The 12,221-nt window shown below is 42.8% G+C and overlaps 1 protein-coding gene across 2 annotated transcripts in view; it reads left to right on the top strand.

Annotated features, from left to right (window-relative positions):
* GRK3 (G protein-coupled receptor kinase 3) overlaps positions 1-12,221 on the top strand; it is a 131,711-nt gene that overhangs the window by 19,266 nt on the left and 100,224 nt on the right. For both annotated transcript variants that reach the window (XM_078435582.2, XM_078435583.2), the window contains one exon: positions 7,206-7,282. In XM_078435582.2, the coding sequence (XP_078291708.1) occupies positions 7,206-7,282 (77 nt within the window). Of the gene's footprint in view, positions 1-7,205; positions 7,283-12,221 lie in introns of those variants that run through there.

Genomic DNA, 12,221 nt, shown 5'->3' with positions numbered 1-12,221 from the left:
GTGACTTACCTCTGCCAGAGCTGGGGACAGCATCATAGTGTCAGCGATCCCGACGTGGATCCTGGAAGACAAGGAGGTTTTCATGTAAAAAGAGGCATTCGAAGGAGTGGCATTTAGAGTCATGGAGCAGTGAGAAAATCAAGCATGGCCGCTCTGGGAGAAAAACCATGACACGATGTGGTTGACGAGGTGGGTTGGGGCCCCATTGGAAATGCTCCCGGTAACGTGCTAAGGAGTTAGGACGTTGGGCAAAATGGGAGGCCCTTGGAGTCTTGTAAATGAGATAACTGCATGGAAAATTACCCTTGGAAACGAGGAGGATGCTGTAAGCCCTGCTATAGACTCTCCTGGCCTCTGTCCCTCCCTCCTCTGATGCTTCGCTGTAAAATGAATCTGCTTGTATGTTGTTGCTGATTCAAAAGTATTCTGAAAAATAAAGGTGAATGGGTTCTAGAATGATCATTGTAACTAATTTGAAGGGATGGTTTGGGTCATGAGGTTTTAGTGGCTTTTATTAGAAAAACTGATGACCCCATAAATGTGTTCATCTCGCCAATTCTCTCTGTCCAGGGACGACTTTCGTTAAGATGATGGATTTTTAGTGACCAGTGGAATTCGGGTTATGTTAGTGTCACTTTAATATCAGGTAATCTGTTGCAAAGAAAAAGGCATGAGGAGAGCTGATCTGGATTGTCAAAATATTGTAGAAAAAAACACAAAGGAGCTTAAATTCACATCTAGCGTAATTGGGTTGTGATTGTCTAAATGTAGACTGTCTCCTGCTGAAATGTTTAATGGTATGCAAATTATATGCAAGCCTTTCCTGCCAAAGATCTGGTGAACCCAGGAACCTTGACAAGAGTTGACATTAAACCGTCCCAGCTACTTTTACAGACCTCTTCAGAGTCTGTCTGGCAGAATTCGGTGGTTTTAAATCTAGTGGCGGAGTTTTTATTGTGACTTTGGATAATGTAGCTCTATTTTGGGTGTTTAATGAGCAGTTAGTGGAAAATATTTAGTAACTACATATAAAAGAAAGCAATTTCCTTTTGGGGGAATTGAATCTTTGTATGACTGCTTAGTCATCTCATCTTAAAAAAAATCTGCCTTCTGGGTTTCTTGGTGGTCAGTAATGGAAACCACTCATTTATGTGGTGCTTCTAGTCTCTTCCCATAATTTTGCTTTATCTTCACAACTACCTTTTGCATCCTCATTTTTTGGGGGTGATATGTCACATATTAGAGATAATTGTTTAAACTCATTTTGTTTTGGACACTAGAATAAAACAGAATTAAACCTCAAGAGAATATAGAGGCCTTTTTTAAAGTTTATTTATTTATTTTGAGAGAGAGAGGGAGCTTGTGCACATGCACGTGCAGACTTCCCCCTTCCCTCCCCCCCCCCCACATACACACACACACACACACACACACACACACACACACACATAGGGGAGGGGACAGAGAGAAGGTGAGGCAGGATCCCAAGCAGGCTCGGAGCCATCAGCACAGAGCCTGATGCGGGACTCAAACTCAGAAACTGTGAGATCATGACCTGAGCCGAGGTCAAGAGTTGGGACACTTAACTGACTCAGCCACCCAGGCCCCCCTATAGAGGCTTTTAAAATGGGAGTTGGCTCACTGTGTCATAAATATCGTAGTTTTCTGCTAGTGAGGTGTTCAAGTACAACTTAAGCCTACCTAGTCCTTGGCCAGTAGAGAGCAGATCTTTCAACCACTTTAGTAGTAGAAGAAAATGTTAAATTACAGTACAATATTTATTATACTTACCTTGTATTTATATGGCAGGACCCTAGTAGGCAGGGGTGCTGTGTCTCCAGCTAGTTGGTGTTATATTAAAAAAAAATCCATTAGGCCTCCCATCAATATATATGGTATTATATATAGTATATTATGCCTTATCTTGATGAGGAGGTATGTAAAGAAATGGTTCAGGAGTCTGGAGGGTTTGATTTTTAAAAAAACTTTCTTTGATGAAAATTTTAACCATGTACAGAGAGAATAGTATAATGAAATTGATGTAGCCATCACTTGGCTTTATGTGTTATCAACACACAGCCAATCGTGTTTCATCCGTACTTCCTAATTCCCTTTAGATTATTTTGAAGCAGAGCTAGACATAATCTGTCATTGCATCTGTAAAATATCTGTATCAATCCCTAAAAGATAAGAACTCTTAAAATATAAAAGCATAAACATGATGTAACACATTGCTGCTGCTAAATTGTAATACTTCCTTAACGGCAGATAATTGGTCTGTATTCATTTTCCCAGTTTTTTATTTTAAAATTTTTAAGCGTATTTATTTATTTTTAACGTTTATTTTTGAGAGACAGAGCATGAGTGGGGAGGGTCAGAGAGAGGAGACACAGAATCCGAGGCAGGCTCCAGGCTCCGAGCTGTCAGCACAGAGTCCGACGCGGGGCTTGAATTCACGAACTGCAAGTTTGTGACCTGAGCCGAAGTCAGATGCTCAACCGACTGAGCCACCCAGGTGCCCCCAGTTGATTTATTTATTTTGAGGGAGAGAGAGTAAGAGAGAGAGAGAGCATGTGCACACGAGCAGGGAGGGGAGCAGAGAGAGGGGGAGAGAATCCCCAACAAGTTCCGTGCTGTCAGGGCAGAACCTGATGCAGGGCCTGATCCCTGCACTGTGAGATCATGACCTGAGCTGAAATCAAGAGCTGGACAGACGCCACCCAGGCACCCCTCTTCAATTTTTTATAAGATTGGGTTTTTTGTTGTTGTTGTTTGTTTTTTTAGGTGTCCTGCCATCATTTTTCCCTCTTGTAATTGATTTTGCTAAAGAAATAGGGTCAGGGGTGGTAGAGAATTTCTAACACTCATGATTTTGCTGATCACATCCCGGTGATACAATTCAAAGAAAAACAACAACAACAAAAACCAACCCAGCTTTTTTGAGGTATAATTAACATGAAACACATTGCACACATTTCGAGGGTCCAATTTGGCAAGTTATATCTACACCTGTGAAGCCATTACCAAAATTAAGATAATGCACATATACATTTTGTCATCTTCCAACAATTGTCAATTCTCTGACACCAAATGAGTGTCCTACAGTTCAACTCAATCCTGATGCTAACTACCCAGAGTTGGCACAGCCTCCAAGTTAAGGGCTCAGCCCCACAAGACTGCCCCACTTCAGATGCCAGCTGCAAATGGGGTCCTGTAGTCTCTTTGCATTACTGCCTGGCTGCCTGCAAGTTTGGAGGTTCCCATGATCCTCCCCTTATGTTTGAGATTTCACTCGAACAACTCACAAAACTCAAGAAGGTGCTATACTTATGGTTCATTTTATTGTAAAAGATACAACTCAGGGACTTCAAAGGGACTGTTACATAGGGCTGGGTCTTGTGGGAAGGGGTGGGGCACCGAGCATCCCTGCCCTGTCCGGAAGCACCAGTGTCCCAGCATATCCATGGGGTCACCAGCCCGGGAGCTCTTCAGACCTCATCTTTCTAGAGTTTTTATCAAAGTTTCATTATGTAGGTGTGATTAAATCATTGGTCGTTGGTAATTGAACTCAGTCTCCACTCTCCCAGATGTCAAGTGATGGGGCCAATAATTCTACCGCTCTAATCACATGGTGGGTTTCTCTGGCAACTAGCTCCGCCCTGAAGCTGTCTATGGGCCGCCAAGAGTCACCTCATTAGCATAAACTCATGTAGGGTTGAAAAGGGATTATTATGAATTAGATGCTTCTACCATAAGAAAATTCCAAGGGTTTTAGGAGTTCTGTGCCAAGTACTGGGACAAAAACCAAATATATATGTGTGTGTATATATTATTTTGCTCTGTGCTCCATCACGCAAGAGTTTGCTTCTGCCTCTTTGTAATCAGACACTGTGTTTTCTCTGTCTCTGTCTGTATGTTTGTCTCTCTTTTTTAATCTGGCTTCTCTTACTCAGAATCATTATTTTGAGTTCCATTAGGTTAAATGAAATAGAAAAATTCCTTCAAAGACACAAGTTACCAAAGCTAATACAAGAAGAAACAGAAAATATAATTAGTCCTATATCTAGGAAAGAAATGGAGTGTGTAATTTCAAAACCTTCCCACAAAGAAAATTCTAGGCTCACGTGGCTTCACTGATGAGTTCTATCAAACATTTAAGGAATAATTAACATTGTTGGGCACCAACTCATCCAGAGAATAGAGGAGAAAGGAATTATTCCCATCTCCTCTTATGAATCATAGTATCTGGATATCAAAACCAGAGAAAGCTATTGCAAAAAAAAAGACCAGACTTCTATACTGAAAGCTACAAAATAGTGATGTGAGAAATTAAAGACCTAGATTAGTGAAGAAACATATCATACTTACGGATTCTACACTTATTATTACTAAGAGGTCAATACCCACAAACTGATCTATAGATTCAGCACAATCCCAATCCAAGCCCCATCAGGCTTTTTCTGGGCAGAAATTTCTGGGGAAAAACTTACATGGAAATGTAACAAACCTAGGATGGCCAAAAAACGAACAAACGAACCAACCAAAAACTCCACAAAGGCAGTAAAACCAAATTGAGGTACCTGATTTCAAGATATACTCTAAACCTCTAAAGTCAAGAAAATATAGTATTGATGTAAGAGTAGACATACAAATCAATGATACAGGATAGCCTAATGAAAGACCTTCCCAAATTTAGTGTTGTATCAAAAAAAGGTGCCAGGATAATTCAATGGAGTAAGGATACTTTTTTTTTTTTTTACCCCAGCAAATGATATCGGAATAGCGAGGTATTAGGAAGAAAAAAAGAACCTTGAGGTTTTACTTTGTATCATACACAAAAATTAACCTGAAATGGATCTTAGACGTACACATTGAAGCTAAAACTTTAAAATGTCTAAAGGGAAATACCAGGTTAAAAATCTTTATTACCTTCAGATGTATAAGATTTCTTAGCGTGGTCCATCAAAGAAATAATAAATCGGAACTCATTGACTAGACACTTGTGCTCTTAGAAGGACTTCATGAAGAAAGTGAAGACAGGGTATGGACTGGGTGAAAATATTATGATCATGTAAATCGGACACTAGACTCGATTCCAGGACATAGAAATTTTACAATTGAGTCATAAGACAAGTAGCTCAATTAAAAGGTAGGCAAAAGACTTCACCCCATGCCTCACAGGAGATAGAAGTACTCCAATAATCGTGTCCAAACGTACTCAACATCCTTACCCATTAGCGAGATCCTAATTAAAATAAGCTACCACTACACTGCCTAACAGTGGCTAAAACCGAAAAGACTGACAACCAAAGTGTTGGCAAGGAATACGGAGCAGCTGGGACTTCATGTGTTGCTGGTGGGGATGTAATGTCATACAGTCAGTTTGGAATATCATTCAGCAGGTTTTTCATAATGTTAAATATAATTAACCACGTGACCAACAGTTTTACTCCTGGATATTTACCCATGAGAAATGAAAACACGTGCCTGTAAAAAGACTTACACACAGATATTTAAGGCGGCTTTATTTGCAATAGCCCCAGGCTGGAGACAACCCAATTGTCTGTCAACAGATGAATGGATAAATGGTGGAGTATTCATGCAATGACATACTACTTGGCGATGAGAAGGGCCTAAATACTTAGTGCACAACACTATGGATGAAGCTTGCTTATGTCAAGTGAAAGAAGTCAGACACACGACAACATATTGTGTAGTTTTATTTATGTAAAATTCTCAAACTGGAGGAGGTAAACCATACTAAAAGAAAGGAGATCAGTATTTGCTTGGATCTTAGAGTATGGGGAGACTGATTGCAAAGGGGCATCTTTTGGGGTGATAGAAATATTCTACGTCTTGATTAGGGTAGTAGTTATATGTGAAAAACTCATCTGTTGGTACACTTAAATATGCATTTAGCCGTATATAAATTATACCTCAGTTTGTTTAAAAATTTTTTTAACATGTATTCATTTTTGAGAGACAGAGAGAGACAGAGCGTGCATGGGGGAGGGGCAGAGAGGGAGGGAGACACAGAATCTGAAGCAGACTGCAGGCTCTGAACTATAAGCACAGAGCCCGACGCGGGGCTCAAACTCATGAACTGTGAGATCATGACCTGAGCCAAAGTCGGACACTTAACCAACTGAGCCACCCAGGCACCCCTTAATCAGTTTGTTTTCAAGAGGGAGCTGCTAATGCCAATTTTTCCCCCCACCAGTGGATGATAGAGACTCAGTCTCTACTTTTTCCATTTGGATATTCACTTTTCGTTCACTTACAGAATAATCCTTAGCTTCTCCATTTCTCTGCCTTGCTGCTTATATATTAAAGTTCCATATTTATGTGCTCTCTATTCCATTTCATTGATCAATTTGTTTATCCTGTCTTAATTATTTTAATTTCATAATAAGCCCTGTTCTTATTATTCTCTTTCTTCATAAATGTTTTTGCTCTCCTTGATCTCGTGTTGTTCTGGATACAGTTTATAAAGACTAATCGTTTCTATGTTCTGTGAAAAACTCTGTGGAATATTGATGGGGTTTGAATTGATTTCACAGATAAACTTGGATAGATGTTGAATTTTTGCAATACTAAATCTTTCTGTTCATAACTATGGTGTTCTTTTCCGTTTATTACGATTTTCGGTGATGTCTCTCAGTACATTTTGTAATTTTCCCCATAAAGTCCTTGCCCATGTTTTGAAGGGTTTATTTCAAGGCATTTGGTGTTTCTTATTTTATCGTTAAGTGAAGTCTTCTTCTAATTATGTTTTCTCACTGTTTATTGTTGATGTATAGAAATGTGGTTTTTTAAAATCGCAGTCATGCATCCAGGGAACATTTGCTTTTGTTTCAGAAAGAGCTCATTAATCCATTAGCGGAATGTGTCACATGTGCGTGCACACTTGTATGTATTTTGAGAACGGTGGTGTTGAGGGTGAGCGTTCCCACAGCCCTGGGGTTATTTTTGGTCCAGTGTCTACACGTCAGGTTGGCCCTGAGTCACAGGACAGGATACCAGCTGGAGCCATGATGCTCCCAGCTTTAAGTGTAGTCAGCCGGCCGTGCGATCACGGCTGTCTGTAAGAGGGCTCTCTCCAGCCAGCATCCTTGAGTTAAGACATTCACGTATTGTCCACACTAGGGATGGTTTCTCATGATGCAGGCTGTCACCGTTAAAACTGTGTCCCTCTTCTCTTTTAGTATCCGGAGTGTGATGCAGAAGTACCTCCAGGAGAGAAATGAAATAACCTTTGACAAGATTTTTAACCAGAAAATTGGTAAGTTCCACTTACTCATTTGGCATACAGTCTAATGGTGGTTTCAGGTGGCATCACAGTTATGTGTAAATGCAGCCTTTCGTGCTTTATATGCTTTTATAGCTCTGGCTGGGAATGAAGGACATTTCATGTAGCAATAAGATACGTAATGGTTACTTCCATCCCTAGTAACAGACCTTGTGAATAAGCTCTTGGGAGACAGACTAGCTCGATTCGAGGGTTTAAGACAGTTTGGGGGTTGCCAAATCAAAGGATTGGGTAGTTGGTAACCAGAAAGAAGTGCTCTGGGTTTCGGACCCGCTTCTGAGGTCCCCACCTTTCCTCACTGCTGTTGTCCTCTCCGTGATCACAAGGAGGTGGCCCGTGTCTTCATAAACATGTTGCACTCCTGTGTTTGGCCGGCTCCTTGCAAAGTGTGGGGCTGGCGCACTTGATCTCATCGGTTTTCACTGGCTGACAGGCTTTACACACTGCTCCTTATTGTCAGTTCCCCATCAATTACTCTTATCCCTGAGGCTCCATTCAGTAAGTAAGGCTTATCCCTGAGCCTTAGTTAGCAGGTCACCAGGACTCTCCTGTTGTGTGCATAGAGGTCAAGGATCCATTTCTCTCTAGCTGGTACCCAGTTCTGGGCAGTGCTGGGCTTGGCCGGAGCAAGTGTGTGGATGTACAGGCGTGTTCTCCGATTACCAGCAGCTAGTGCTTGGAGAAGTTAGGACTGGACAGGAATAGCTCTAGTGTGAGGTTCCAAGGCTTGGGGAGCATTGGAGTATTATGCTTCCGAAGGGCTGGCAGTTTGTTTAGAGGTTAGATAAGAGCTGTAGTCCACATACTTTCTTTTTTTCATCCCCCCAAATCGGTTCCTGCTGTCCAGAAGTTTCCTACACTATATTTTTATTCTCAACTCAGATAGGATTCATCGTTTGGCCTGCCAGCTGAGTATTTTGTTAATCTGCCCATAGTAATGTGATAAACAGATAATTCCAGGATTTCACATGAAATCACCTTAGCCGAATACGAGAGAATTGGAACCTTCTTTCCTTCCCTTTACTTGCCTCTCACAATTACTCAGATAAGATTTGCTGAGGAACTGTGGCATCATTTTTAAATGACTTTAATACTCGAGGAAATGACTTTATTAAAATTGCAAGAAACTGGTTATACAAAAGTTTCCTGGAACTCCGTTTCTGCATTTAGTCCTGTCTCCGTGATTCACAGACCCACAATGGCCGATCCCCTTGGGACTGAATATCCTTGGAAGTAATTGTGGGCAGCCCTCCTCCTTATAAGTAAGGAGTCATAGACTCAGGTCGGTGAAGTGACTTATTCTGACTTGTAGTTCTCCTTGTCCAGCCATTCTGTAAAGGCTCTTGGAAAGGAAACAATGAATATAAAATGTACTGCTGAGGGTCACCCTGTGAGAACTGGATAGTTTTTTGTTTTTTTTAAGCAAGCGGCATGATGCTCTCTTGTGTTCAACTAAAGTAGAAACCAGTGCAGAAAAGCCTTCGGATTTTGGCAGACTTTTTAGCTAGTCTCCAAAACTTAGCCATCTATGAAGGCGATAGAGCTTCTTTCACAGCCCCTGACATTCAGTGGTGAAAAGCTGGATGCCGTTCCCCAGAGAAGCAGGTGGAGTACTGCCCTGTCTGTGCTCAGAGCACAATGTGTGGAAAGCTAGCGGCCCGTAGCTACCTAGAAATCTCACATCCCGAGCATCGAGCGTCGGGATTTGGCTATGGAACGGAGCGGTCGAAAGACTTTGACTTTCATCTCATGCTTCATTGCTGCTTCTCCTTGCGCTCACGGCGTTTGGTTAACTGTCATCTATATAAATAAACGCCCCCCCCCCCCCCCCCCCCCCGCTTTGCTTCTGCTTTTGTACGAAAGAATGGAAAACAAAACTCTCACAGTAACGAGAGAGAAATTTGTGTCTTTGGGAAACAAGGGAAGAAAGAAATGCCTTATTTATTAGTTGAAATTTAAAAATAGGTCTACAGCTCTGTTGAGAGCTACTTGCCATGGCGTCTCTCTCGTTTCACGTGTGCAGTTCAGCAGTTTTTAGCGTGTTCACAGAGTCGTGCAGCCCCGAACCCAGCCTCATCTTAGAACGTTTCCAACACCCCCAGAAGAGGCTCCATACCCATCAGTACCCCCACCCCCACCCTGAGATACCACGAATCTGATTCCTGCCCCTGTGGATTCGCCCAGCGTGGACATTCCTCCCGGATGGAATCAGACGATGCGTGGCCTTTCCATGGGGCTTCTCTCATATTTTAAAGGTTCCTCCATGTGGTGGCATGTGCGGGTACTTCATTCCTTTTTATGCTCGGTGATATTCCATAAGATGTGGCTGTGCGCGTGTTGTTCATCCATTCATCCGTCGGCGGATGTTTGGGTTATTTCCACTTTTTGCCTATTATACATAATGTTGCTACGAGAGGAAGGTGTTTCTCAACCTGTGATGCGAGCGGGTGGTTCCCTGTTACTAAGGCACACTGGAAGGTTGTGACGAACCCGCTGTCGCCTGCACTCTCGTGCCAGTCTGTGAAATGCACTGAAGGTTATTTCTCCCGTTGTGTTTTCTGATCCTCACCCCGCTCCTGTCCGCCGTCCCCGCAGCACACATGCAGGCTCCCAGACATGTCTTTCCTTCCCATTGTTTTGATCCAACCCTTACCCGAAGATGACCCCAGGGGCCCTTGATCGGAGGCCCTTACTGGCATTAAGGTGGCCTTGCGTCCTGGCCTCAGCCACACAGGTTCTGCCTCGCGAGCAGCTTCCTTGGGCACTGATGGCCTGTGAATTCTCTCGGTGAAGCTGTTTTGAAGAATTTAAAAGTTGCTTAAATGAATAAATGATTCCTTCCTCTTCCCTTCCTTCCCCTTCGTGAGCTTGGAGCTGGGCAGAGGAAGCTAGGTCTGAACTTGGAAGGTCACAGGGAAGAGCAGCAATCGTGGGACGGGGGGCGGGGGGGGGGGGCGGGATGGGGAGACAAGAGTGCGTGGTAACGTCGCCAAACACACGTCTATAGTTACGTCCGGACATCGCTGTACATTCAGTGTCCGTCTGGTCCTTCCTCCTGCCCTGTAGGGTTCTCCTTTTCAGCTGGTGTGAGGGAAGGTGGCCTGTGGTTGGAGTGAATCTGTCCTGCTCTCTAGGTCTTCTTTTCTTCCCATTTCGCTTCCCCTCACCCCCTCCCCCGTCCCGCCCACCGCCTTTTGCCTTTGTTTCTCCCATCTGTTCATCCGCCCCTTTCCATGACTGTCTCCATGTGTCACCAACTTGTTGATTTTCTGTCGTTCTGTTGTTTCCCTTTCACCATGTATCCCCTGCCTATCAATCAGCCCCTTTTCTCTCGTCCGGCACCTCCCACCCTCCCCTGTGCTGAGGTTAGCGCCTGGTTTGGGGGAGCTGCCCGCCAACCTGTGCTGCAGCCCGCGTGCAGAAACCCTTTGTGAAATGGAAAAGTTTACTCAGTCTCCGAAGCTTTGTTGAGATGACGGGCGATGCGCCGGCCTGTTGGCTATACCCCAAACTGGTTGATGTTTCGTTAAGTTTTCTGAGCTATGAAAGGGGGGTGAAAACACTATCTGCTGCATAAGGCAGTTGTGAGGATGCAGCAAGAAATGTCTGCAAAGCTCTTAACACAGGGATTGGTTCTCAGCAGATGCTCTGTGAATGAAACCCTGAAATGAAATTGTTCAGTATAAAAATTTATAATTTTTTATAATTATAAATTATAATTACAGGAAATACAGAAAACGGAAGTGTAATTTAAATAATCCCATGAAGAAGCAAAGAAAAATTCAGAATGTGGAACATTCTACAATACAACGGGCCCAGTTTCTTCAAGAAGTCCGTTACCTGTGTGTGGGAAGGGGAGGGGAGGAAGGGGAAACACCTGTTCTAGATTAAAAGAGACATTATTACCAACTACAATATAAGAACATTCTTTGGATCCTGAATCAAACAAACCAAGAGTAGAAGGGCATTTTTAAGTTACTCAGAAAAAATGTGGGGGTGCCCGGGTTTAAGCGTCTGACTTTCGATTTTGGCTCAGGTCATAATTTCAGGGTCCTGAGATCGAGCCCCACGTTGGGCTCTGTGCTGGTATGGATCCTGCGTGGGATTCTCTATCCCTCTCTCTCTGCTCCTCCCCCACTTGCATGCATGCTGTCTCTCTAAATAAATAAATAAATAAAAATTAAAATAAAAATATCTAGTCATGCCCAAAATTAGACTAATAACCCCCCATATATGTTTGTCAGCCAGATTTTTTATTTTACAACATTTTCCTTGTTCATCCTCTCTTTGCATGGCTACCAAAATATATATTTTTTAAGTTTATTTATTTATTTTGAGAGAGAGAGAGAGAGAGAGAGATTGTGCAAACAGGGGAGAGACAGAGAAAGAGAGGGAGAGAGAGAGAGAATCCCAAGCAGGCTCTGCAGTGTCAGCACAGAGCCCAATGTGGGGCTTGAACTCACGAACTGTGAGATCATGACCTGAGCTGAAGTGTAGAGTCTGATGCTTAACCAACTGAGCCACCCAGGCACCCCTGCCAAAATATTTTAAGCAATTAGCAAACTCTTTTTAGAGTTTCAGCCCTATATCCATCTGTAAAGACTACGAATGTTTTCTTATACAACTTTAGTCTCTACCCCAACCAATGAAAACGATGATTCTTGGGGCACCTGGGTGGCTCAGTTGATTGGGCATCTGACTTCAGCTCAGGTCATGATCTCGCGGTTCATGAGTTTGCGCCCCCCATTGGGCTCACTGCTGTCAGCACAGAGCCCACTTCAGATTCTCTGTCCCCTTCTCTCTGCCCTTCCCCCACTTGTGCTCTCCCCAGAATAAATATTTAAAAAAAAAAAAAGAGAAAAGAAAATGATGATTCTTAGTTTAATATCTGATTATGGTTCTTACTGTAATT

Source organism: Panthera onca, chromosome D3 (genome assembly GCF_046562875.1).
Source record: "Panthera onca isolate mPanOnc1 chromosome D3, mPanOnc1 haplotype 2, whole genome shotgun sequence".
Taxonomy (NCBI): Eukaryota; Metazoa; Chordata; class Mammalia; order Carnivora; family Felidae; genus Panthera; species Panthera onca.
The sequence above is the reverse complement of the archived record's forward strand: the minus strand, read 5'-3'. Positions and strand labels throughout refer to the sequence as shown.